This window comes from Jaculus jaculus, chromosome X (assembly GCF_020740685.1).
Source record: "Jaculus jaculus isolate mJacJac1 chromosome X, mJacJac1.mat.Y.cur, whole genome shotgun sequence".
Lineage (NCBI taxonomy): Eukaryota > Metazoa > Chordata > Mammalia > Rodentia > Dipodidae > Jaculus > Jaculus jaculus.
This window is the reverse complement of record NC_059125.1, coordinates 138,365,113-138,388,875: the sequence shown is the minus strand read 5'-3', so window position 1 is coordinate 138,388,875 and position 23,763 is coordinate 138,365,113. Positions and strand designations below refer to the sequence as shown.

Sequence of the window (23,763 nt, the reverse complement as noted above, 5' to 3'; positions counted from 1 at the left end):
TTTTGAGTATTCATAAGTTTGAAATACAATAGTTTTATTGCATTGACAATTAATATTATAAACTCCCATCAGAAGGATATGTTCCATGTATTTTTCTTTTCAGGAATATTTATTAAGCAGCTATTAGATGCCAGGCTACTTTCTGTTCTATGAAAAGAAAGGAATTTAAAAAGTCTGTACTCACGGAGTTTCTACATTCTACTGGGGGACAAAAAATATCAACGGTACAAATTAAGGTGGCCAGTCAAGGACGTAAACTAATTGGCAGAGAAGATGAGCATAGCAAGCAGAGCCTCTCTCAGGTTGCTGTGGAATGATCAGGAGAAATCAGGAAGCTTTTGTGAGAAAGACATCCTGATAGTACTTTTTTCCCAGCTCCCCTCAACTCCAGGCCCATATCCAAGAATGTCTCAAAGGAAACTTTAGTCCAAAATGAGTGAAAATTTCCCTTTTTATTATTGAGGGTTCCAGAGCCAATGGTATCAGAATGGTGGAGACTACCACATTTCTCTACCAGGCCTGGTGCCTCTGGTTTATTCTGACCATGACAGCAGTCTGATGACCATGCCTTTTGGGAAACTGGATTCCTACACCAGTTCCCCCACTCATGTGTCCCTAAAATCTCAGGTCAGGTCATATCCCCAAAGCTGGGCTCAAAAGGTTTGTGGTAATACCCAGTCCTTAGACATGTTCCTAGAGCACCAGCTGCATGGGTGGGGTCTCCTGAGCATACTTTCTGATTTGTGGTACCAAGCCCTTGGGGTCACAGATATGATACACAGTCCTCAGGATTATAGATCATGACAACATTAATGTCAGGTGCAGACCCCCCCCATAACAAGAGGTTGGAGAATACATGAAGAACACATGAGACTGGGTCTTCCTAGGAGGGGAGAGAAGCCACGTAACATAGAGACACCCAGGCCAGGTGGGCAGCTGGGGACTGGAGAGCGTAATTTTTTGGCATGATCTGCCACATCCAGGGTAGCCATGTTGCAGGTAGCTGTGATTAGGTGGATGATGATCATGAGGGACTTGAGCAGGCTGGTGGGGGCTGTGACCTAAGACCCATTTGGAAAGGATGCACTAGAAGAGCTAATCTCCAGCTTATAGAGTGAACAGAGAAGGTCTGGAGATATAGTAGATTTTAACCAGGGAATTCTCCAAAAGGTCAGAAATCTTTTGACTCTCACTGTCTCCCACCACATAATTATGCTTAATTTTTTATGTATATTATCATTTCATGTTCACATCAATCCTTCAATTTGGCTACAAGACATTTACCCAAATTTATGCATAGTTTAGTAGCAGAGGTGAAGGGGGCATAGACTCAGGGTTTTGTCAAATATTTTATTTATTTATTTCCTTATTTTGAGAGTGAGAGGGGGTGGAGAGAGGCAGATCTGGAAAGGGAATGGGTGCACCAGAGCCTCATCCACTGCAAATGAGCTTCAGATGCACGTGCCACCACGTCCATCTGGCCTACATGGGTACTAGGGAATTGAACCTAGGTCCTTAGGTTTCACAGGCAAACACCTTAACCATTTATGCATCTTTCCAGCTCAGAACTCAGGTTTTAAAAGTCCACAGTGGGGCTGCAGAGGCAACTCAGTTGGTAAAGTACTTGTCATGTTAATCTAAAGACCTGTCTTTGATCCCCAGAACCTGATTAAAAAGAAAAGGCAGTGGCAGTGTTTCCCTGTAATCTCAGCACTGGGGAAGCAGAGCAGAGGCAAGCAAATTCCTGGCATTCACTGGCCACCTAGTCTAGCCTACTTGATAAGCACCAGGCCAATGAGAGACCTTGTCCCACAAAAAGTAGATGGTGACCGAAGGCAACATCCTCTGGCCTCCACATGTACACCTACTTACACACATGGATCCATACAAGCACACAAAATAATCATGCTTTAACTTAGAAATTATTCTCTGCATTATTATATTATTCAGGATTTCTTAAAATTTTCTTCAGCTTGCACTTGTGATGACATTGTTTCTTACTACTATATTAGTTGATTCTTCTGATAAATGAATCTTGGAAATATGACCTGTAGAAAAAAAAAATTCAAAAATTATGGGAAAAATGGATCCTTCTAATTAGTTATGGTTTTCTGATCCCTAAAGAAAGTACATAACAATTAGAACTGTTATTACATGACATACCAAATATGTTGAAATATGTGTGGTGCAAAGTGGGAGTATAACTGCTAAGTGATTGTAAAGTGCCTAACTTGAAAAGTGTAGATTTTATTAATTCGTTCATGAAATGATAATAATAATTATCTTATCACACAATAGTGCTAGGAGTATCAGCAGATTGATTTCAACTAGTTAATTAGGGGTAAAGGTAAGTGCTAAAATAACTCAGCATCCTAAGACCTTGTGACCTTACAGAAGATTCTGAATGTTTAGTAATTAATATTCTTTCATCTCTTTTCATGTGGTTTATGATGCTAAGATACCTTGAAAGCCCTAGAGCTGGAAGATGTCAGTTTCTAAAGTTTTAGCTTTAGAGTGAGGTGTACTGAATGCTTTTTGTTTGAAATTTATATTTATGTACTACTGGGCTGAACAGATGCTTACCAGTTCAGGAGCTAACCTGTGAAGCATAAGGACTCAGATTCAATTCCCCAGTACTCACTTAAGCCAGATTCACATGTTAGCACATGTATCTGTAGTTTGATTGCAGTGGCCTTGTATGCCCATTCTCTCTCCCTTTTCCCTTTCTCGTAAATAAAAATTATATGTATACACTGTCCATTTTAGGTTGGTGATGTAGTAGAAGTGCAGGCAGATGAAACCTTTCCCTGTGATCTTATTCTTCTATCATCCTGCACCACTGATGGAATCTGTTATGTCACTACAGCCAGTCTTGATGGGGAATCCAATTGCAAGGTAAGAGATTAAACCTGACATAACCATTTTGAGCTCAGAATTGTTAATCAGACTACTATTTCCCAACACTACTTAATCTACCTCATTGTTCCTATTGAGGTACATTTTGTATTTGAATATAGCTTTTACTTAATTATCTTTTAACTTCTAATAGGGTTGTGTTGGATAGGGGAGAACCATGCCCTAAGTAAAAGCCACCACAGTTTTTATAGTACTATGTAAGTTTAATATTGACATAACCCGTTGGTTTGAGTTTGGTTTTTGTTGTTGTTGTTGTTGTTGTACTGAGGTTGAATTTAGGGTTTCTGCATATAAGGAAACCTCACCACTGAGATACATTACCCACCCTAGGCTTTTAAAAATGATAGTGAGTAGTTCTGGGCTGAAAATGTATAACTACAAAAATAGCACCACATATTGTAATTTTACAGTTGATTGACTTTTGTCCTAAAAGTGATATATTTTCTTTAAAGAAATAGTATTCCTAGTTCTATCCTGGAGTTAATTGGATTGCCTTTTCGTATAACTGTGTTGGTAGGTTGGCAAATGTTTGCATTACTACTAAGAATAATTTTAAGTGTGCTAAATTAAACTTCATCAAAAGGAGTAACTTGCCTGGCAGTTTCTGACACAGTCAGTTCTTGCTTATTATCCAGAGCTGTACAGGACATAACAATTTGTCCTCTCTTATGCTGTCTTTAAAGAGCAATATTAAGGCTAGAAATAATGGCTCAGTGGATAAAAGTCTTGCTGTACAACTCTGAATCCCTGAGTTTATATCTCCTGACTCCTTATAAAAGTTAGAAGCTGCAGCAGGGTTCTATAATCCCAGTGTGACTAGAGTAAGAAGGGAGGATGAGACATTCCCAGAAGCTTGCAAATGGAGTAGTGAATGAAATACTACCTCAAAAAGAAGATGAGGACCAACCAGAAAGTTGTCTTCTGATTTGCACACACGCATGTGTATGCATACCAAATAAGTATTTTTAAAATAGCCATACTAATATAATATAGTTCTGAGTATATCCTTGTAGGACTCCTCTATTTGTGTTGACTGGTTATAGACTAGGATTCAGTATGGGAAAAGGAGTTTTACTTGTTAGATGACAGATTCTGTATTTCATGCCCATTGCAATGAATTGGTGGCATCTTGACTGTTCAAAACCATTCATAATTTAGGAAATATCATAATAAAATTGAAAAATCAATCAAAAGATTCCCTAATACTGAAAACAATATGTAGAGGAAGAAAATTTTCAAGTAGTATTCTTTCTTTAGCTTAAGTTGATCTGCTAAGTCAGCTAACAGTACAGTTGTTTTCAAAATCATGCAGTAGTTTTAAATATAGTGCACATAGGTCCCTAATATTCCCCAAAGACTATGTAGCTTATCTTGAGTTTGAATGAATCAAATGCACAATACCCAAAAGTAGAAGCTCATAAGACATTATCTCCCTTCCCTTCCACTAAATGTAGCCATTTCGAGAATTTTCAAGAGTGAGCTATTTGTGTAATGGGGCTATTAATTGCTTTCAAGTCTTGGTTCTATAAATAAGAGAAAATCTTAAGTATATTAAATTATCTGGCGTGGGTTAAGTTAATTATATGCATGCTACAAATAGAATATACTTAACTATTAGTATCAAGAAGAGTTTTTAGTTTTAGTTTTAGTTTTTTAGTTTTCTTCTGTTTTATATTTAAAATCCCTTTGCAGCAGGCTTACCTTTCCAGGTATTTGTGATACATTTCACAAATTGTACCACACATCTTATTTGGTGGGAAATGTGAATCAGTATTTGTAATATTCTTATGAAGCCTCTTAGTAAAACATACTATATTTCCAGGATCAGTTGGCTATATATTATGGAAAGAAACACTATTTTCATATTTGCTTTTTCTTCTGCTTTAATATAGACACACTATGCAGTAAGGGATACCACTGAATTGTGTACAGCTGAATCCATTGATAGCTTGCGAGCAGCAATTGAATGTGAACAGCCTCAACCTGACCTCTACAAGTAAGTCACCTGGCTTGACTTTATAGTTATATGTTTGTCTCCACTTCTGTTTTTTTGGCACTAATATTACAAATGAACAACCACTATTTACCACCCTACTCTCATGTATGTTTTTTATGAGCTATTTCTTCTAGCAAGGAAATGAGTCAAATCAACCTTTTTTACTACCCGCCTAAGATAAATCATTGTGGGCCCAGGCAGTGTTTGATTCTTTTTTTTTTTTCCATGTTTGTTACTTGTAAATATATCTATCATTTTTTAAAACAATTTTGTTAGCCCATTACCCTCATGTATTAGCCTAATCGAGTACCCAGAGTTAATTAAAACAAAAATAAACCCTTATATGTCATCTAACACTAAAGACAGAAGAGCATATGGACAATGAAATTAGCAGCCATCCTATCCTTCCTTACAATGATCATGATGAGTAGGATTGCAAATAAGCTGTTTCTTGTCCACAGTAAAAAGGTCAGTTGAAGGACTGGTAAAATGGTGTAATTTCCCTTCTGTTTTATAATACTTAGGCTGCTTTTTATAGTTTTGCTGATTATCCTTCATTACAAGATGTTGAAATTTGGCATTTGACTTTAACACTGGTTAATTTGGTTTATTAGAGAATGATAGTGATGAATATATAGTAAGTTATGATCCTCATATGGTCCATTTAATTTTATGTTGATCCACTGTTACCTGTGGCATCTACTTCCTAGGCAACCCAAACAGTAGAAAATACCCTACTCTGAGTACATTGTCCCCACTTCCTTCATTTTTTAGATTCCTCAATCACTTCACCTTGATACTAAGATCTAGGTCTACAAACATAAAAGGCTTTCTCTGTCTTCAAGATGCTCACAGTGAGCAAAGGTGATAAATTTAATGCTAAGATTACTAAGAAAAGTAATAGTTTATTCTGCCTGAGTTAGATATAATCTATAGGTAAAGCTCATATACTTACATATCTATAGAGAAATTCCCAGAATTTTCAGTGGCCCTAAATGTAAAGGAGAATTTTAAGGAAAACAAGGCTTTCCCTAATTTCTCAAGACCAGATTGAATCTGCTGCAATTTGGCTACAGGATACTTTGGCCACTTTAATAGCAATCACTTGTGATTTATCTGCATTATTTGCTTTCTAATATATCTTTTGTATCAGTACTGTACAGTACATATGTATAAGGATAATGTAATGGATGGATATGTAATAAATGTAAATATAATAAATGAATGAGTAAACCTTCACTGGTTGTATATGAGGATATTTCATAATGTATTACAGTAAAAAAAAATCTGTGAAAACAGTTTATATTGAAAATTACAAAATGAATATAACAGTCTTATTAAGGAGTGGTTAGCCATTTTTACCCTATTTTTAAAAAAAAAATGTAGGTTACCATATCTCCAACCATATTAAGTCAAACTTGTATTGATATCACTGCAAGACATAAGCTAGACATTTCTATGGTGATAATCAAGTCTTCAATGTTAGTATATCTAATGCTATGGTGAAAAAGACAGGGCTGGCATCAGCAGCACTTTGTATCACTTGGAAACCTGAATCAGAACTTCAAGAATTGAACCAAAAGTCTTTTTTTTTTTTTGAAAACACCCTCCAGTGATTTGTATGCATACTCAAGTGAAAGCATTACTGAACTAATGGTTTTAAAAATTATATTTTAGTATGAGAAACCATTCTTCTAAAATATAAATAGAAAGTAGACACTGCATTATTTTATAAATGCATAAAATAGAGAGGGTGTTATGTGCATGTAAAAATATTAAGTAGTACTTGAAAGTTAATTTAGAGTCTTTGATTATATTCTTATGAGTAAGAATGTTATTTTAAAAATTAGATTAAAATGTCTACTTCGTTTCAATATATTTTTCCTAGGAACCATAGACTTTTGGATATCATTCAGAGTTTTATCTTGTCCATTATTTGTTATTTGATTCATTACTATACTAAAGATCTTTGGATTTTACCTGGCTGTTATTATGTTCATTTTACAGGTTTGTTGGGCGAATCAATATCTATAGTAACACTCTTGAGGCTGTTGCCAGGTTAGTTTGTTAATTCCTTTATTCTGTTCTTTTTGGAAGAGGGATATTTTCTTTTAAACACACTAAAATAGTCAAATGCCTTTTCTTAAGGAAAGGTACATAAAGGTGAATAAGTAAATTTATGATTGTTAATGTTGTGTTATTGGGGGTCTCTGTGTGCTGGAGTCTCTGTGTCCCAATAGAAGATAACTATTTAAGTAATATGTAGGGTTTCAAAGTAGAACTCCAGACCTTTGAGTAATATTCCTAAATCTGTTCTTGTTAGTGCACTATTTTTCCTTTCTTTATTAGTGACTGACAAGGTTGGAAATACTTCTGCAGAGCTATAGTTTATGGGACATGTTTGACCAAAAAAAAAAAAAAGATGCTTTCTTTCTTCTTCTGTCATTCAGTTAATTACCACAACTTTTCCACTAGACCCTTGTAATTACTCTCAAAAAAAATTAAAGAAATTAAGGGTACCCAGTGATCCCCTAAAAGTTGGTTTTAGCTTCTACAAAGATGCCATTGTGTCGTTCACACCTTGACATTTGCTTCCCCAGTCTTTTATCGATGATCCTCTTTCTTACTGCCTGAAGCTCTGTCTTGTTCTTGCTTTACTCTCTCTGACTCATGAATTTTTGATCCCTCTGTGTGTTTCTTTACCTCTGCATGTTGCTGGCTACTCTTGCACTGTGCTTCCATCTGTGCTGTACCTTCATGTCACTTCAGAGGGAGGGATCAGTCTGCTTATCATGGGGAGAAAGCAGATGGTAGAAATAGATACATTCTGAACCCTTTGGAGATAGATGTGTGTCAGGACAAACTGTATCCCCAGAGTTGATGATGCCATACGTGGTTTGGGTAAACTGTCTTTTTTTAATTTTATTTATTTAGATCATTGGGACCTGAAAATCTCTTGCTGAAAGGAGCTACACTAAAAAATACTAAGAAGATATATGGTGAATAATTTTAATAACATAGTATCAAAAATGTTTTGTGAAGCACTGTGAATAAGTAGTGCATATTTAAAAGTGAATATGGCAGACATTTCCCTTTATTCTAAATCTATATTTAAGTGTTAGAAATGTATAAGACTATAAGCTAACAGGAATATTGTAAATACTTCTTATAATTAAATTGTACTGTAAATGATATATCATTTGGTTAGTAAAAGAGGACTTCAGAGTCACACTTTTTTAGAATTATAATTTCACAGAACCAAATGAGTAGGGGGTTGGCTGATAAGTTCATTTATACCCTACGATTTGTTTTGTTTTGTTATTCCTTAGGAGTTGCTGTTTACACTGGAATGGAAACCAAAATGGCTTTGAACTACCAGGGAAAATCTCAGAAACGTTCTGCTGTTGAAAAGTTAGTATATGCTATGATTTTTTGTCATTATTGATTGAAATACTTACTTCCTTAGTAATTCTAAATAATAACCATAACAAAAAATAGCATCAATCTACCATTTTGAGAACTTGTGTTTGTTCTAGAAAATGTTATCTCTAATCAATTAAGTTCTCTGAATAATTCTATAAGCTAATTTATGTTAGCCCCTCTCTATAGATGAAGAATTGTCTCCAAGATGATAAGTGACTTGCATAAGCTTACATAGCTACTAAATGGCAGAGTCTAAATGAACTATCAGTTGATTGTATTTTGTTGTTTCAGGTTCTGTAGTTGACATATGCAAGTTAGTTCCACAAAACAGAAGACAGTGTTATAGTAGATACTGAAGTGGTACTTGGTAGATCTTTAAGCCAGACCTAGGTACTGCTGGCAGGGGCTTGTCTATATCATGACATAGATATTTGGTGCATGATTTGTGCCTTCTCCGGAGTTCTGCTTCCCTTTCAGATTATACTGAGAGAATATATGCTTAGTTTCAAGTTTCACATTTACTACCACACTCTCAATGCCAATCATTTAGTATTCAGGAAAACGTGGAGATAAGCTGTACATTCTATAAAGTTTGAGTAGGTTATAATGTACATGTGTGTGTCTGCTTCCTGTCACTCTACAGGAAACTTACTGAAGGCATGTTTGATTTGCCAACATTGTACCTTTGGGGACATTAGTGTTCAGTAAACAGCACAGGACCAGCTTTTCTGTTTTTGTCACTTGACAGTTTTCCACAGTTGAGCTAGCTGATATTCATACATAAATGCTTGTGTGATGATTATATATCATGTACTAAAGAAGCTTTAAATAACTGAACTATTAAATTTATATTTTGTCAATGTCTTGAGTAATTACACATACTATCTTATTTTTCAGATCTATTAATGCATTTCTGATTGTGTATTTATTTATCTTACTGACCAAAGCTGCGGTATGCACTACTCTAAAGTATGTGTGGCAAAGTACCCCACACAATGATGAACCTTGGTATAACCAAAAGACTCAGAAGGAACGGGAAACTTTGAAGGTAATTTGTTTTCTATGAAAATGGTTAACTCTAAAACTCTGTGATCAGTTATCCCTTTACTGAAACTGCTCTGATACTTTTTTTTGACTTCCGAATTTTTGTTGTATTTTGGCCATACACCATAATAAAGTTAAAAGTTTTTCTTCTAAAAATACTTAGTTTGGTTTTTGTTCTTCAGTTAACAATTGGATAAAGATTGGTATGATCTCCTAGCATTTTAATACAATATCAACCTGTGAAATACTTACATACATATTTTGGTTTCATGCTCATATCTACAGGTAAAAGGAGAACAAAAAGAACAAAATGGTAAAATTCAGGATGTTCATAAATGTTCTCATATACTATGATAATTTTGACTGTAGGATATAATGTCATTAGGAAGTTTATATTAAGAATAGTGTTTTCAGGGCTGGAGAGATGGCTTAGTGGTTAAGCGCTTGCCTGTGAAGCCTAAGGACCCCAGTTCGAGGCTTGATTCTCCAGGACGCATGTTAGCCAGATGCACAAGGGGGCACACGTGTCTGGAGTTCATTTGCAGTGGCTGGAAGCCCTGGCGCACCCAATCTCACTCACTCTATCTCTCTATCTGCCTCTTTCTCTCTCTGTCACTCTCAAATAAATAAATAAAAATGAACAAAAAAATTAAAAAAGAATAGTGTTTTCAGCATTGAAATAAAAAGAAAGTCATTTCTTTATATTATATCTATTTGAGGAAACCATGATTCTAATTAACATAAACTATTTTCTTTTATTTCAGGTTTTGAAAATGTTCACTGACTTCTTATCATTTATGGTTCTCTTCAACTTTATCATTCCTGTCTCCATGTATGTCACAGTAGAAATGCAGAAATTCTTAGGTTCCTTCTTCATCTCATGGGATAAGGACTTTTTTGATGAAGAAATTAATGAAGGAGCCTTGGTTAACACATCAGATCTTAATGAAGAACTTGGTCAGGTTAGAACACATTTTTTATTAAAATAAATTAATATAATAAAGGTATCTTTTTGAGAGGTTGGGAAGATGGCTTAGTACTTAAAGGCGCTTGCTTACAAAGCCAGGAGACCTGAGTTCAGTTCTACACAACTCATGTAAAGCCAGACCCAAAAGTGGCACCTGGTTCTGAAGTTACTTTTCAGCAGCAAAAGACGCTGGTCTTGCAGACACATGAGAAAGAAGGTTGTAGAGAGAAGGCAGAGAGAGAGAGAGAGAGAGGTGCTAATGAATAATAATAAAATTCAGGCATATATTAAAGGTAAAAATTTCTTTCATATCTATGATACAATAAATTAAAAAGTTACAGAAGCGGCTGGAGAGATGGCTTAGCGGTTAAGCGCTTGCCTGTGAAGCCTAAGGACCCCGGTTCGAGGCTTGGTTCCCCAGGTCCCACGTTAGCCAGATGCACAAGGGGGCACATGCGTCTGGAGTTCGTTTGCAGTGGCTGGAAGCCCTGGCTCGCCCATTCTCTCTCTCTCCCTCTATCTGTCTTTCTCTCTGTCTGTCACTCTCAAATAAATAAATAAATAATGAACAAAAAATATTAAAAAAAAAGTTACAGAAGTCCATCTTATAATTCACCGAATGATATTGTTACTGCTTTAAAACTGGTAGTATACTATTCATCATTGTAATCAGTTGTGGATAGAAGAGGTAGTAAATATAGCTATTGTCTACATGTGTACTATTGACCATAGTTGCTCTATTAACATTATCTTAGTATACTTCTAATCAAATATACACCTACCAGGTGAGTTGTTTATTCCATACAAAAACTTAAATGTTTGAAAAATTTTAAGGCATGCATTCTCCAATATGCTTCACATTTCAGTGTAGCCAACTGTAAGTATGTTTCTAACTCCAGTGTGTTTATTTTCTAATGTAATGTAATCTGTGATTCTGAAAAATGACTTGTTGGGTGCTTTTCTATTTTGGTTTTTGCTTTCTTTTTATTGGTACTAAGGATTGAGTCTATGATTCCATACATGTTAAGCAAGTGCTCTACTACTGAGCTGTGCAGAATTTCTTTTTACTATTTATTGTCTAAGGCAGGGAGCATTAGCTAGCCTAACTTAAACTAACATTGTAATACAAAAGTTATTATAGGTGATGCTTCAATGCTCTGCATGACGAATTTCATTTGATAGGATGCTTTACATAGGTGCTGGGGAATCAAACCCAGGGTGTCTGGCTTTGTAAGCATGTACAACTGGGCCATCTCTCCAGCCATTTTTTAAGTTATTTATTTGCAAGGAGAGAGTTATGTCCTTTTATACTGCATTAAATTTTTATATTTTTAAATATTTCAAAAGATTCTTTGTTTGTTTATTTAAGAGAACGAAAGAGGCAGAGAGAGAGGGAGGGAGGGAAGGAGGAAGGGGGAAATTGGAGCACCAGGGCCTTTAGCTGCTATGAACGATCTACAGCATTATGTGCTACCTTGTGCATTTGGCTTATGTGGGTCTTGGTTAATTGATCCTGGGTTGTTTGGCTTTTCTGGCAACCACCTTACTTGCTGAGCCATCTCTGCAGCCCATTTTTAAAATTATTTTAACATTTTAATTATGTTTTGATTCCTCCAGTGACTTGCCCCATCCAAAAATTTGTCCCTTACATCAACAGGATATACAACTTCAGACAATAGCTAGTATGTTCAGGATGGTATGGCCATAGATAGGATATACAACTTCAAATAATACTAGGACAATACTAGAATCCCATTTAGTTTTTAAGTTAGCCCAGTCCATCATTAAAAATGTCTCCTCGGGTGATACCATAAAGTGTGCAGGTTCCCTTCTAAACTTGTCAGCTTTTAAAACATAGTGATTTATCTTTTTGGACTTCTTTTATAATTAAGCTGCAAGAAACACTATGTCTTGTTCTGATTCTTCTTTTAATGTGTTAAATGATATAAGATTTTCCTCATTGTATAACTAATTTATTCATTCTTTTACCCATAAGTATTATCCATTCTTCTCTGAATTTACATTCAAATTTTTCTCACCATTGGAAGGTCTAGGTCTGTCCAGTATGCTTGTATAGACTATGGGCAGCAATATTAGTCTAGGAGGAACCTCTCAGTTCACTAACACTCAGGTAGTGGTAAAAGCTGGTCCACTATTTCTCCATTCACTGCTAGATGTGAAAAAGGGTCTAATAACATATAGTCATTGGCAGAACATTTGCTTAGAATTCATGAGGTCGTGGGATCCATCACCAGCACAGAGGGAAATAGTAAAAACCACCAAAATTTTTGCAGTTTCTTCCATATGAATCGTTCATGCTTCCAGCATTTAGAGGGCTATTTGTTTTGTTCTTGGATGTGGTGGGTTGGTTGGTCGGTTGGTTTCAGTTCTGGAGAATGAACCCAGGGTTTCAAATATGCTAGTCAAGCACCCTACCCCTGAGTCATATTCCCATCCCCTTTTGCATTTTTTTGGCATTTTAAAATAGGGTCTCACCAATTTGCATACAATGGCTTTGAACTCACTTTGTAGCCCAGACAGGTCTTGAACTTGTGATCCTCTTACTTGAGCCTCTAGAGTAGCTAGATCCATCACTTATAGTGTGGTAGTTTGAATAGATGCCCTCCAATATATTCAGTGTTTTATTTGTTTGTAGTTTATATCTGCAGCTACCTGGCTGAAGGAGGTGTCACTGGGTGGATCTTATAGGTGTGATGGTGGGTTTGAAATTCCAATCTAAAGATATACAAAGTGTGCCTAGCTGGAGATCTTGAAGCGTGCTGTGTGGTGTGGTGTGGTGTGGTGTGGTGTGGTGTGGTGTGGTGTGGTGTGGTGTAGTGTGGCACTCTCTCTCTGTGTCTCTCTGTGTCTCTCTCTGTCTCTCTCTGTCTTTGCTTCGTCCTTTAAGAGAGAGCCAGCTTCTTTTGCCATTATGGATCTGTAAGCTTCAGTAAATATTACTTCCTTCATAACTGCCTGGTTTGGAAGTTCATCTCAGCAAACCTGAAGATGTCTGCTACATCCAGGAAAGGAATGAAAAGTAGGAAGGGTGGGGAAAAGGAAGGAAAGTAGATTAGTTGAAGTTATCTGGTGATGAAGGAAAACTAGTATAGTTACATACAGTATTACCTGATTTAGCAAGTATTGTATGGCAATATCACCATTTGCCCCTTTTCCAGATTTACCAGAAAAACAATGGAATATCTTGTGAGGACCAATATTTTTGTCCTGCTCATGTTGAGTGTGAGCACACAGCCATCTACTTGTAATCATACTATCATAAGAAAGACATTCTTGTCAATCTGGAGATTATATATGTGTTGGGAGCTGTGTTAGGAAACAGGAAGGCAGATTAAGAATGTATTTCACAGCACATAACTACTGAAAGGTTCCTATCCAAAAATGTTTGAACATGTTGACATAAAGGAGTTTTTTTTTTTTTTTCCTTCAAGCTTAGACCTATCATTAAAGAGGAAGAGGCTACTTGTGAGGCAGAGCCAAGCAGCAGGTGCTTCTTTTGTTCCTTTGTCCTTAAATGTGAGAATACGTTTAATAGGAATCACAGGTGTTCCACTCTCACTATTTCCTGAGTACACGGTTTATACTGGTGTAGTGGTTCTACAAGTGTGATTATAGAACCAACAGCATCACTACTTCCTGAGAATGTGTAGAACTGTGAAATTATCCAGCTCCAATTCAGACCTACTGAATGAAAAATGCTAAAAAATATATCTCAGCACATTGAGTTCTCATAATCCCTCCCAATGCATTTGATGCACGTTCCAGTTCATGGTTTACTGTCCAGTACTTGTGAGATTAAGTTTTTGCAGATCTTCACTGCCCCAACTGTCCCATGTAGGCAAAGTACTTACATATTTTACTTTGAATTATTTTTTGACATATTTTTTGAATTTTTGGCATATGCCTAAGGGATTCTGAAAGTGCTAACACTAATCTGAATGTAGGTTTACAGAATGTGAAATAATTAAGGATAACCGATATAGAAAAATGTAAGTTTATATTTTGATTAGGAATAAAAAGCCCCAAATAATATCATTTAACTGGAAAAAATTAAACAGTACACAAATACCAGTAGGATTAATTTAAAGAAAGAATTCAAACTTGGCTGGCTAACGGGAAAAACGGAAGCCTGGAATGCTATATTTGTGCCAGTGCTGCTACCGTGAATAGCTTGGAAAAATAATTAGAAAGCAACTACTGGTGGAGTTCATCTTTTTCTCCTGTAGATAATAAAACATTAATCTTATGCTTGTGTTTATTCCTGTCAGTCCATCATTTAAACTATTTAAACATAAATTGCCAAAATGGAGGATATAATTGTGGGTTTCTGAAAGCAAGATATTATAAATAGGAAAAAAAATGAGATAAGATGGAACTGTTCAAAAATGGTTTGTTTTTTAATAGCTTAATTTTTCATTATTTATGAAAATATTTCATTATAATGTACTGTTTATTTTAAAATTTGGAAACATCTTTGAGGACTATCTGTGTAGTTAATTACAAAAATATATTTCTTACCTTTACTGATTTTCAAACTTGATAGGTGTTAACATTTCTCTTTCTTCTGTCTGCACATATATTAAATAATTCTTATGATCATTATGTGATATAATGCAGCATTTTCAATTTTTGAAGGGGAAAATATACTCATCAGCTTTTATTTTTTTATACCCCAATTAAGTTCCTATTAAATTTTTCCATTGAATTATGTATGTACTACCTTCTAAAAAGAAACAGGTGGGTATGTACTTGTTTATAAGATAAATACTGAGCTGGAGAGATAGCTTAGCATAAAGGTGTTTCGTTACAAAGCCAGAGGACCCTGGTTCAATTCCTCATGACCCACGTGGTACATGTGTCTGCAGTTTGTTTACTGTGGCTGGAGGCCCTGACATGCTCATTCTCTCTCTCTCCCCCTCTTTCTCTCTCTGGAATAAATATAAATATAAATATAAATATAAATCAAATATTTTAAAAAGATAAATACTAAGCATATTTTTTAAGATTTAAAGAGACTTTATTAAATTAAGAGAAGGAAAGAGCCAGTATAGTAGTGCATGTCTGTAAGGGTCTCAGCACTCTGGAGGCAGAGGTAGCAGGATCACTGTGAGTTCAAGGCCACCCTGAGACTACATAGTGAATTCTAGGTCAGCCTGGGCTAGAGCAAGACCCTACCTTGAAAAAGAAAACAAAAAAAAAAAAAAAGGAAGGAAGGAAAGAGAAAGAAAGTACAGATATCTCCTGACATGTTTGTGGAAGTCAGGAGGGGCAGAGAGACCACGAGGTAGTTAGAGGCCCAGGGTTCAGATGAGTGGGGCTTGCCAAAGCAGAGACCTGGAAGTTAAGGAGAAAATCCAAAAGGAGCTAGTTTTTTGTTTTTTTTTTTTAATAAAATAGTCACGTTTTGGGCTGGAGAGGTGGCTTAGTGGTAAAAGGCACTTGCCTGTGAAGCCTAAGTACTAGGTTCAGTTCCCCAGTACCCACATGAGCCAGATGCACAAGAATGGTGCATATGTCTGGAGTTCATTTGTAGTGGCTAAAGGCCCTGGCACACCCATATTCTCTCTCTCTCTTTCAAATAAACATATAAAATAAAAATATTTTTAAATTTAAAAAATTTCTATCTGCCTCTGCCCCCCTCTGTCTTTCAAATAAACCAATAAAATATTTTTAAGGATAGTCACATTTTCCATCCTATTAATCTTCTCCGTTAGAGTAGATGTGATACTATTTCAGTGTATAAAAGCATGTTTTGGAAGAGGTAATTTTCTGTGTGCATGAAAACAGGACTGCTATATAGATAACTAAAACCTAATCATACTGAAGAAGCATATCAGTGTTTATGTCCTTGTTTTTAGGTGGATTATGTATTTACAGACAAGACTGGAACACTCACTGAAAATAGCATGGAATTTATTGAATGTTGTATAGATGGGCACAAATACAAAGATGCAACTCAGGAAGTTGATGGATTGTCTCAGACTGATGGACCTTTAACATATTTTGACAAAGCAGATAAGGTGACATTTTTCCTAATATTTTCCCTAAGAAGTTAATCTACATAGGGCATGTATTACCCCCTGCATCATAGGAATGATATTCCAGTTGGTATATAATATAGGCTTTTTGGTTTTTTTTTTGGTATCAGTCTAACATTTATTAACCAAACCCTCAGGATTTTTATTTTTTTCTTAGCAACTGGATTTACTCAGCACAAAATCTCCAGTCTGTGGGAATGCAGACTTCTGTGACTCGGTTGAGGAATCTGTCAGGTTACTGGTTAGTTTCTACACTTGCCCCATATTCATTCTCTTCTTCATGGCTCTCTAAACACAAGGCCAGACTTCAGGTGAATGGCCCGGCCCACTGCCTTAGTAACATCTAAACCCAACAGCCATTTGGGAGGATAAATGAAATAACAGATCCTATATTACTGATGGGTACTCTTCACTCCAAAAAAATTAAAAGTTCCTTGGCTCTTGATGCCATGATCATATTGTACTATTTCTACTCTGATACTGTCAGATGCCTCAGAGAAAATGTGATCAGTCTTCAGGATGAGTCAGGAAGTCAAATGTCAGATGAGACTCATGGAATGCAGATTAATGGGACCAAACACAGAAACTACCAAAATGATGAAAGCTCCACAGAGGCTGAGTTGAAAACCTGCATAGTCTCCGCAGATGGTACTTAAGGATCTGGAATTTTTGATGAAATGAGCCTGAAGTGAGGACTAGTCTTCCTTCTGTGCATAATAGAATAACATGGTGGTACAAGGAGATCAGTAACCATGAGCAGTTAGTTGTTCATCAGTGAAATGCTGTTGGTGCTCTTGCCAGTTGTCATGGATAACATAGGCTTTTGAAGATAGTTTTTGGTTTTTCAAGGTAGGGTCTCACTCTGGCCCAGGGTGTCCTTGAATTCGAGGTGATTCTCCTACCTCTGCCTCCCGAGTGCTGGGATTAAAGGCCTGCCCCACCACACCCGGCTCAGGTTTTTTTTTTTTTAAATAAAGGCTTCACCTGTCTTGTTTTACTAACCCTTTTAAGAATTTGCAAACACTTGGAACTTACAAATAGAATTATGGGATATAACATCTTAATAAAACTTTCACTTGATGCTATGTGCTTAGCATCATAATATTTTGTGGCAGGATCTTGTGTAGCCCAGACTGGCCTCAAGTTACCATGTAGCTAAGGATGCTCTTGAACTTCTGATCTTCCTGCCTGCAACTCAGGTGCTGGAATTATAGGTGTGTACCATAATGCTCAGTTGTATATGGTGCTAAGGATCAAACCCAGGACTCCATACATGCTAGATAAGCACTCTGATGACTGAGCAACATACCTAGAACCATATATTTTAAATATAAGCTCATCGAAAAATGTTTCTTCAAATCATTAAAGTCATAGGACTGTCCAAGCATTAAGTGAACCAAAGTGTCCCTGCATTTGAGCAGCTGCTAGATTGTGAATTAGACATGAAATGTTATGTTAGGCCATGAAGAAATCACTGCCTTGGTGATATATGTGTCACTATAATAACTTGTATAATTATCGCCTACTAATGCTAGCTAAGTACCAGTAATCCTGTTAGGTGCTAGTTACTAATTTCAGTATTGGGAACTTATAAATTTTTCTTGCTTTGTTTTCTAAAGATGATAGCATTCTCTCACATTACTATCTTTGTTTTTCCTTTTTTGTGGTCTAGTTACCTAGTGCTAAAAGCAAATGTAACACACTTTTTCTTTTGCTTCTGTTGCACAGAACCGAGAAGAGCTCTTTCTGCGTGCCTTGTGCTTATGTCACACTGTAGAAATTAAAATAAATGATACTGTTGATGGAACTACAGAATCAGCTGAATTAACCTATATCTCCTCCTCACCAGATGAAATAGCTTTAGTCAAAGGAGCTAAAAAGTAAGCAGTTCTTGTACTTCTGAGTACAGATGAAGCCACAAAAGCATAGGAATTATTTTGATTTTTCTTCATCTCCTATATTAACTCTATCCTGTACATCCTATTCTTTAGGAAAATGCCAAATTTCTTGATTTAAAATTTAATCTAAAAATTCCATACCTAAATAATTAAGTCTAGGAAGAAAATTGTGGTGCATTGTTGCTCCCTTATTTTTATGCATCCCAGCCACAAATTGAAATCACTATATTTTGCAAATTTTATAAAACTGGCCATTCTTTATAATATATGCTATTTCTGAAGTGCTCCCAGAATTTTTGATGTCATTGATAACTGACAGTTCAGTGTACCCATGAGATTCAAGGTGGTTAGGTGCCTGAAAGGTCACATAGTATGTTTTACTACAATACTGGAATTAATTTTTTCTGTGCTTTGATTACAACAATTGTGGCTGGCTGTTATCGGTTCATCCTGATCAAAAGAAATGCATTTGTAAATTGAGATCACAAGAAAGAAGAGGGGTGTTAACATGGATAAGTAGTCCTAATGAAAGGGGGAATTAATTGTTCTTTAGCGATATACAAGTCTGTTTTATTGTTTTTTATAGGTACGGGTTCACATTTTTAGGAAATTGGAATGGACATATAAGAATAGAGAACCAAAGAAAAGAAATTGAGGAGTAAGTAGCTCTGTGTTTTGATGTTTTCCAATTCCTAACCTCAAAGTCGATTTTAAATAGATTCAGAAAAGCAAAGGTAATTAATGAACCTATAGATGTAGGACTAAATTCTCCCAAACCAGAGTTTTATTTAAATGCAATTGGATTAGGAAAAACTATTTTTCATAGAATGGTATAAATGAGGATTTACAATAGAAATTCCAGTTTGTTTACATTTAGGTCCTATAGCTCGAATGAACCTGCCTGAACTCTTTGAAATTTAGATACCATTTTATTTCTCTAACAAACTCTGTAAGAAGAATCAGGAACATAATTGAAAGTTTCTGTTCAGTACCCAAATGATTTAAGATTACAAGCCAAGTCCATAATGACAACTTTTGGGTGTTCACCATACCTTTAATTTGGTCTCTCTCTCTCTCTCTCTCTCTCTCTCCCTCCCTCCTTCCTTCCTTCCCTCTCCTCCTCCTCCTCCTCCTCCTCCCTCCCTCCCTCCCTCCCTCCCTCTCTCCCTCCATCCCTCTCTCTCTCTCTCTCTCTCTCTCTCTCTCCCTCTCTTTAATTTATTTTTGGTTTTTCGAGGTAGGGTCTCACTCTAGCTCAGGCTGACCTGGAATTCACTATGTGGTCTCAGGTTGGCCTTAAACTGACGGCAATCCTCCTACCTCTGCCTCCCAAATTCTGGGATTAATGGTATGTGCCACCATGCCTGGCCTATTCTCAGTTAATCATATATGAGCTTTAAGGCAAGTATCCTGATGCAGCAGTGTCTTAGCTTTACCTAGATTACTGCCAACTTCAAGGAACAAAACTCCCTTAGTTTAATGGCTGGATTTAAATAGGCTTTATAATTAATTTGAGTTACTTCTTCTGAACTTGAAATGTAATTATCCTACCTCACTTTCATTCTGGCCCATAGGCTCCCCTGAGATCTATCTCATAAACCTATAATACATGTAGAGGCACTTGGGTAATATTAGCCCTTGAGGAGGGATGCTCAGAAGCCCAGAGGAAGGCTTTTTGGTTTGACTGCCATGGATCCAGGGTCACAGTCATTCCAAATTCTAGCTAGTCCAGAAGAGTATAGTTTTAGAGCAACACTAAAGAAAATGTGACATAAATATCTTGCACACAGCCTCTCCGCCAACCAAAATCATTAGTCCACTCATATCAACAAGAACCCAGATATACTGTAACTATTTTTATCTTAAATTTATGCATCTAAGATTCTTCATTCTTTCAAATATATTACCCCACACTTTTTCTAATCTCTATTAACTCTTCTGTGTCATTTCATCTGATAGTTCAGCCATCTATCCACAAGTGTGAGTCATCTCATAATATCATTCCTCTCTTTAAACCCTTCACTGACTACCTATTAGTTTTAGGGTAAAATTCCAACTTTCTGAAATAGCCCCAGAGTTCTCAGTTTCCAGCTCCTGCTTACCTTTCTTGCTTCATTCCTTTAATTTTCCTATCTAAGAGTTTTCCAGGCATTGCAAATTTATTCTCTCATGAATCATATGTTGTCATGTACTTGAAAAGCCATGGCCCTCTTTCTTGATTATGTTATTAAAGAAGCCAGCTCAGGCACAACTTCTTCCAGTAAAACTCCATTCATATGGCATTTTGTGTTCTGAACTTTGTTGCAAGTCCTTTATTTTTTTTTAAAAATTCGATGCACTAGGAATGTAGTTATCTTATTACCATTTGTATCCCTTATATGGTAAGCCTTTTGAAAGGAGAGTCTGAGGAAGATTATTTCAGTTCCTCAACACCTAGCATATTGTGTGACCCCTAGTAGGCACAGCAAAAATAAGAGTCTTATTAGATCCCTCCAGAAGTGGCTTGGTGAACCAGTTCTTTGTTTTCCATTCCTTGGTGAAAAGATAAAAAAATACTTTAACCCAATATGTCTTTCCTGTAGTAGTAGCAGTCTCTACATGTAGAGAAATCCCAGGAAAAGTGAAAGTACTGCTTGTGTACAAAACCTTTATCCAAATCCAATGAGGACAGCTATGTTTCAGATGTTTAAATATCTTTTAAATTTTTTCTGATGTGTTTTTTTTTCAGTGTGGTTTAGGTGTTTCACTCTTTTTCATTTCTCTGCTCCTAAAGGTATGAACTTCTCCATACCTTAAATTTTGATTCTGTTCGCCGACGTATGAGTGTAATTGTGAAGACTCAAGGAGGTATGCATCTTAAAAACTTGACTTCTCCCTTTCTATTTGTAAGAATTGTTTATTGATCAGCTGTTTCAGGAAAGAAACATTTTATGTAGTAGTATAGGATTAAATAGTTTCTCAAAGCCTTAGCATTCCTATATATCTTCAGGTTTTTATTTGAGGATATATCTTCAGTTTTTCTAATTGTCAATGGGAGAACCCTTGATAACAGTCTTAAGTCTATACCAGCTAGTCAAACAAAAGCTCAAAGGGGTGAGTTGTATGAATCACATGACTCAATTGTGAATAACTAATGCTCAACTATTATTTTCTGAGTATGTGAATAACTATGGTTACTCATTACCACCAGTAAGTTTAAAATATAGTAATTTTACCAAGACATCAGCTCATTATCACTAAATAGTCTGGAATTACCAGCAGCAGAAGCCTGAAGTATAGGAAGTTGCTGATTATCTTTTTCTGACCTTCCTAGTTAATCTACTGCTTCAAACTCCCTGGAAGCAATTGAAATCAAGATGATTAAGCTGGAAAAGGTTATTCTAGCTGTATTCCAGAGCCTAGGACTCTGACAGAGTAAAGCTTTCCCTTTGAGAAGAAACCAGCACTATCTTCCCCAGGCTTCCCTATGTTTTTGAGGAGGCACCATGGTGTTTTGCCTTCTATTCATATTCTGACAGACCCATAAGGAAACATATGCTTCCATGTTTGTTTCTTTAGCACAGGAGGTTTATTTTTTACATATCCTTTACTTATTTTAGCATCAAAATGTTTCCCATGTTATTTAATATGAGAGAATGAGAAGATGCTCACAATCCTTGGAGGAAGTATAGTCCATTGTATTCATATTTTATGACATGACTGTGACATCATGAAATTGACTTCAACATATGACCATGATATTTGTTTATGATTTTAAAAACATTTTGGATGAGAGAAAATGAGACTACCATTCAAAATTTAAGTACTCATACTTCTATATGTGTATATCTACATATATATGTTTTACTGGAACTGATGAAATGTCTGGATATATGCTCTACAAAGGTCATGAAATAAGAGCTATGCTTTTTTGTTGTTGTTGCTGTTGCTGTTGTTGTTAAACTCACCCCTTTGCCTTATAAGGATAAAGTATCCTTCAGTGTCCAACTATGCATGAAATGATCTAAAGCTGCACTTGTACAAACATTCTCCAAAGATATTTTCAGGTTTCCAGTAAAACCCATCAAACCAGTGTATGAAAAACTAATTTGTAGTAGTTTAATCAAACTAAATTGAAGTTGTTAGAGCTTTGATTTGGCTCTTGATATATGCGTGTATGTCATATGTATATTAGGCCATTACTGGCTACATTTTTTTAAAGTTTTTTATTTATTTATTTGAGAGCGACAGACACAGAGAGAAAGACAGATAGAGGGAGAGAGAGAGAATGGGCATGCCAGGGCTGCCAGCCTCTGCAAACGAACTCCAGATGCGTGCGCCCCCTTGTGCATCTGGCTAACGTGGGACCTGGGGAACCGAGCCTCGAACCGAGTCCTTAGGCTTCACAGGCAAGTGCTTAACCACTAAGCCATCTCTCCAGCCCACTGGCTACATTTTTAAAAGGAATTTAGATGTATCTCCTTAGCACAAGCCTAGTCTTCTCTGATTCACGGTGAGGAGATATAACAGTAGTGCAGAAGGTACTGTGTTCATAATGGTCTGATGAGGTAATGAATGCCCCTCTGACAGACTAAAGCTCTAGACATCTCATGCCATTTGGTTGAGCATTGCAATGCAGGCTTAGAATGCACAGTGACTGAATGAAAGGGGCCATCTGAACAGTTCTCTCTTGTTAAAAATCTCATACCAGTCTTCAAATTCTAAATTAAGTACTCTGATTCTTTACTTCAGGAGACATACTTCTTTTTTGTAAAGGAGCAGATTCATCAGTTTTTCCTAGGGTGCAAAACCATGAAATTGAGTTAACTAAAGCCCATGTGGAACGTAATGCAATGGTGAGTTTATACCCCTCTCCTCAAGGAATGAATGGAGAAATGTTAGCGATGACTATGTTTATGTTATTTAAATGTATACTTAAATGGCTTTTAACATATTTATTTTATGGTATTATTTTTTTGTATTTGCATATAGTTATACTACTTTTTTTTCTCTTAATGCAAATCATTATCCTGTAACAATGTAGTGAGAATTAATATGCTGAAGATTTTTCAAGAATCTCTGCTAGTAGCTATTTTTTGTTATTTCCAGCCTAGTTGAATGTTATGTTTTCAGTTGCAAACTTTTCATTTAAAAAAAATTAAATGTGTCAGAATTTCAATCTTGGACCTATGGGTAAAGCAAATACATTTTAAAGTGACATTTTTCCACTATCATTGGGATAACTATAGACCTTCTTTGCTTCCAGGATGGGTACCGGACACTCTGTGTAGCCTTCAAAGAAATTACTCCAGATGATTTTGAAAGAATTAATATACAGCTACTAGAGGCAAAAATGGCCTTACAAGACAGAGAAGAAAAAATGGAGAAGGTTTTTGATGATATTGAGACAAACATGAATTTAATTGGAGCTACTGCAGTGGAAGACAAGTAACTAGAAAATGATACTCTTGCTATTTCCAT

The 23,763-nt window shown here is 36.1% G+C and overlaps 1 protein-coding gene across 6 annotated transcripts in view; it reads left to right on the top strand.

Annotated features, from left to right (window-relative positions):
* Positions 1-23,763, top strand: part of Atp11c (ATPase phospholipid transporting 11C) — a 219,714-nt gene that overhangs the window by 123,347 nt on the left and 72,604 nt on the right. For all 6 annotated transcript variants that reach the window (XM_045140441.1, XM_045140444.1, XM_045140442.1 and 3 more), the window contains 13 exons: positions 2,767-2,895; positions 4,809-4,912; positions 6,920-6,970; positions 7,847-7,911; positions 8,242-8,323; positions 9,233-9,383; positions 10,144-10,341; positions 16,226-16,387; positions 18,134-18,285; positions 18,890-18,961; positions 21,077-21,150; positions 23,035-23,138; positions 23,549-23,730. In XM_045140441.1, coding sequence (XP_044996376.1) covers positions 2,767-2,895; positions 4,809-4,912; positions 6,920-6,970; positions 7,847-7,911; positions 8,242-8,323; positions 9,233-9,383; positions 10,144-10,341; positions 16,226-16,387; positions 18,134-18,285; positions 18,890-18,961; positions 21,077-21,150; positions 23,035-23,138; positions 23,549-23,730 — 1,526 coding nt within the window. The remainder of the gene's footprint in view (positions 1-2,766; positions 2,896-4,808; positions 4,913-6,919; positions 6,971-7,846; positions 7,912-8,241; positions 8,324-9,232; positions 9,384-10,143; positions 10,342-16,225; positions 16,388-18,133; positions 18,286-18,889; positions 18,962-21,076; positions 21,151-23,034; positions 23,139-23,548; positions 23,731-23,763) is intronic.